General features: G+C 40.0%; 1 protein-coding gene across 2 annotated transcripts; it reads left to right on the top strand.

The window, feature by feature from the left end:
• Positions 1-375: 375 nt before the first annotated feature.
• On the top strand, positions 376-3,042 carry LOC122998766. 2 transcript variants are annotated; one of them, XM_044375754.1, is made up of 5 exons: positions 376-739; positions 886-941; positions 1,067-1,138; positions 1,525-1,617; positions 1,717-3,042. In XM_044375754.1, exons 1-5 carry the CDS (start codon positions 703-705, stop codon positions 2,326-2,328), a joined length of 870 nt encoding a protein of 289 aa, XP_044231689.1. In that variant the 5' UTR covers positions 376-702; the 3' UTR covers positions 2,329-3,042. The 2 variants fall into 2 exon arrangements, with proteins under 2 accessions (XP_044231689.1, XP_044231688.1); XM_044375753.1 differs by having other exon boundaries at positions 378-739; positions 1,064-1,138.
• The last annotated feature ends 279 nt before the right edge of the window (positions 3,043-3,321 follow it).

Genomic DNA, 3,321 nt, shown 5'->3' with positions numbered 1-3,321 from the left:
GAGGAGGATACGACGGTAGCTATTTTGAAATAATAAAGTTGTCACAGCTTTGTGCCTCTGTAAAACTTTGCAGCCTTATACTAGTTTGAACCACGTTACAAATTGTGCATTTAGGTAACGTTACATAAAAGTTACACAATAATAGGATATATGTTACACTTTGCTCTATGTTATATGGTAGTATAATGTTGGTCATATGTTTCACCAACGCGTTCGGCATTGTTAAAAGCATTTTTTATATAGATTTGTCCCGACGTGTGCGGCTCATCCAACTTCAAAAGTCATCCATAAGCAGTCGTGTCGAGATGGTAACCCTAGATATGCGTAAACTCTCGCGAGATTTGTAAGGAAGTTTTACCGACCACTCGACTTTGCCTTTAAGTGATTGTCTTGACCCAAACTATGATCCTCACCAAAACCTAACAAAGCGTCTTTTGTGCTTAAACCCAAACTAGACCTTAACCGCAGCGTGTCACACCATAAAACTATCGGCTCGCGAGAGTTTAAAGTCTTGAAATAGCAAACTCACCTGTACGTGGCCAAACTTTTCTGTGTCATTTAGGCTATATATCAAATACACCTGCTACTCTATTGGGTTAATTAAGCAGTCTACCAGCCTGCTTGGCAACACCACAACGACGTTATTTCAGTATATTATTTCACGTTGTACAAAAAAAAAAGTTACACGCGCATGGCATTGTCATGGCACACAGGAGAAGACGACAACATTCACTTCCAGGTAGGTATCAGTGTTAATTACTTTCTTGGCAGTGATATCCTGCCACTGCATGACTTTCAGTTTCATGTTGAAGTAAAAAATCATCTCTTTTCACTGTTGGTATCTTTTAAATGTGCTTAAATGCACTACAATTTCATATTTTTCAGACCACAGTGATAACCATGCACCCAACAACATGGACCAGCTTGCTTTCAAATACATGGTGAGATTAGTTTAGGCACATGATGTGTGAGTGCTGTTTATAAACTTTGAGTCACTTGCATTTAGCTTTTCTTTTGCTTTGACATACAAATGTGGAATTGAGTGACCTCTGTTTTCCATCAGGAGATGTGTAAAGTGGAGTCCAGCACTGATTCTGACTCTGAGATCAGCCCAAGATGGTCAGACACCAGCACTATGGTATTGCTTTTGTTCTGAATGTGAACTTTGCACTCACACACTGACATGATGGACACAATTGGATAAGTGACAATGTAATTTTTTACAGTTTGAGTATATTTTAGGCTTAAAAAGATATTATATTCTCTGTACTGGTTTTCTAGTTTTCTTTGTTCTCAAATGGGATCAAATTTAATTTGTTCCCCAGAGACTGACTCAATCTTGGCTATACCACTGGTCACTGCACACGCACACATCTTCCTACGTCCAGTCTTGCCTTGTTGTTTCAGTAACATCAGCTAATAAGGGCACACTGAGATGGGCTCCAGCATGCATTGAGCTTTCTAACTCAAAAATAAAGAGCTGTCTTGTCAATGCAAAAACCCATTGCATTCCTGACTGAGCAGGGATGTGTGAGCAGTGCACCAGAGAGTGGGAGTTTAGGGCGGACATTGCCGTTAGTGCACAAGCCTGCAGGAAGGCATGGCTGTTATTCTTTGGTAAGCATCCTCCTCTCACTAATCCATCCATTCCTGCTGCAAAAGCACCATGCTGTTCTGTGTGTTTATGAATGAATGCATGTGTGCTTATGATTGTAGTTTTTGGATCCGTACGATGGGAGCTCCGAGGATTCTGATGAGTCAAACATCGATGTGGGTGTTTCCAGCAGGCGAGCAAGGCAGCAGGGAAAAGGTGGATTTCGGTTCTCAGGTCGGAGCAGGCGATTTATCCTTCATCACTCTCCCTCTGTTGTCTGCAAAGAAGTTGTGACAAATGGGATGAGAGATGTCCAGATGAAATGTGGGAGTGACTCTGAGCTGTGGGTCTGTGAGCTTGACTCGCTGCCCTCCCGCAGTGACAGGGATGGTAACAAAGATCTTACAGAAGAAATGACAAATGATTCAACAACACACACCCAAACTATGGACATAAAATTACAGTGCCAACTTGATGATTCGGGCTTGCATGCTACAAGATCCTCCACGCCTCACACACCTGGATGTCTAACCCCAGTGGAAAGGAGTTCATCCCAGATGCTAGACAGCTCCTCGGAGAGATCCCCCAGCCCCTGTAACCTCCGATTTCTTTACAAGAGAAAGCTGGGTCTCCCCGGGACAGAAGTGGTGGAGTTGGGGCAAAGAAAGAGGCAGTGTGTTGTTAACATGGAGGATGAGCCAGAGGGAGGGAACTCTGCATCTGAAGCATGTTAGAGCCACATCCACACGGCTATGGGCCTGTAATCATAAAGCCTTTTCAAGGTTGGAGCACTAAAAGACCTACAGGTTCCCCAAATGATCGAATTTTGATGATCGGAAAAGCAAAGGACATCTTGTAAAATACAAAAGAGCTCTAGTTATGATAGATGTGACTGGCAGACTAAACTGAAATTATATGAATTGCCTTATATGATTTGAGATGGAAAGAAATACTGTGAATAGTTACTTTAAAATACACTTTGTTTATAAGTATGGAGAAGCTATCAGAGACTTGATTTTTCTACTTGAGTAATTATGAGCATCTCAAAGATGTATTGATTGTCTCTTTTTGAGTAATTATGATTTTTTGTTGGGGGAGTTACCACTGTATTCTGGGTCTCCATGATGGATCAATGTACAACCTTATAGATAATATATTTTCTCACAGATGGTTCCTTTTTTATTGTTTTTTCTAATAATAACTGATAATGATACTGGGGTATTCTGTCCTCATTATAAGCCAAATTTATGTCTACTGCTGCACTGGACAGTAAAGTTTGAACACCTCAATTTAATTATGAAGATAAAATTAATTTGTTGGCATTCAGCAGTTTGATTACTGTACATATTCACCACATTCTAGTGTTGTTTTTAAGCCATTTCTATATAGTTTTGGCTTCATGTTTGGGGTTGTTGTCATGCTGGAAAATAAACTTAAGTCACAATTCACAGTTGCTTTTACAGGTTGTGTTAAAGTCCTTTTAGAAGCTGGCTAAGTCAATGGGAAATAGTTTATTTTATTCAGTCTTGAAAACCGCAATTAATTGATTGGTAGATTGACAGAAAAATAATCTGCATCTATTTTTTGATAATCGATTTTTCAAGCAAAAATGCCAAACATTTCCTAGTATCAGTAACATTTCCTAGACAGATATTGGACTGTCAGCCAGACAAAACAAGCAATTTAGTTACATCACCTTCAGCTTTAGGAATTTGTGATGGACATTT

The sequence above is a fragment of the Thunnus albacares genome, chromosome 15, assembly GCF_914725855.1.
Source record: "Thunnus albacares chromosome 15, fThuAlb1.1, whole genome shotgun sequence".
In the NCBI taxonomy this organism is placed as follows: Eukaryota; Metazoa; Chordata; class Actinopteri; order Scombriformes; family Scombridae; genus Thunnus; species Thunnus albacares.
This window is presented reverse-complemented; position numbering and strand designations above follow the sequence as displayed.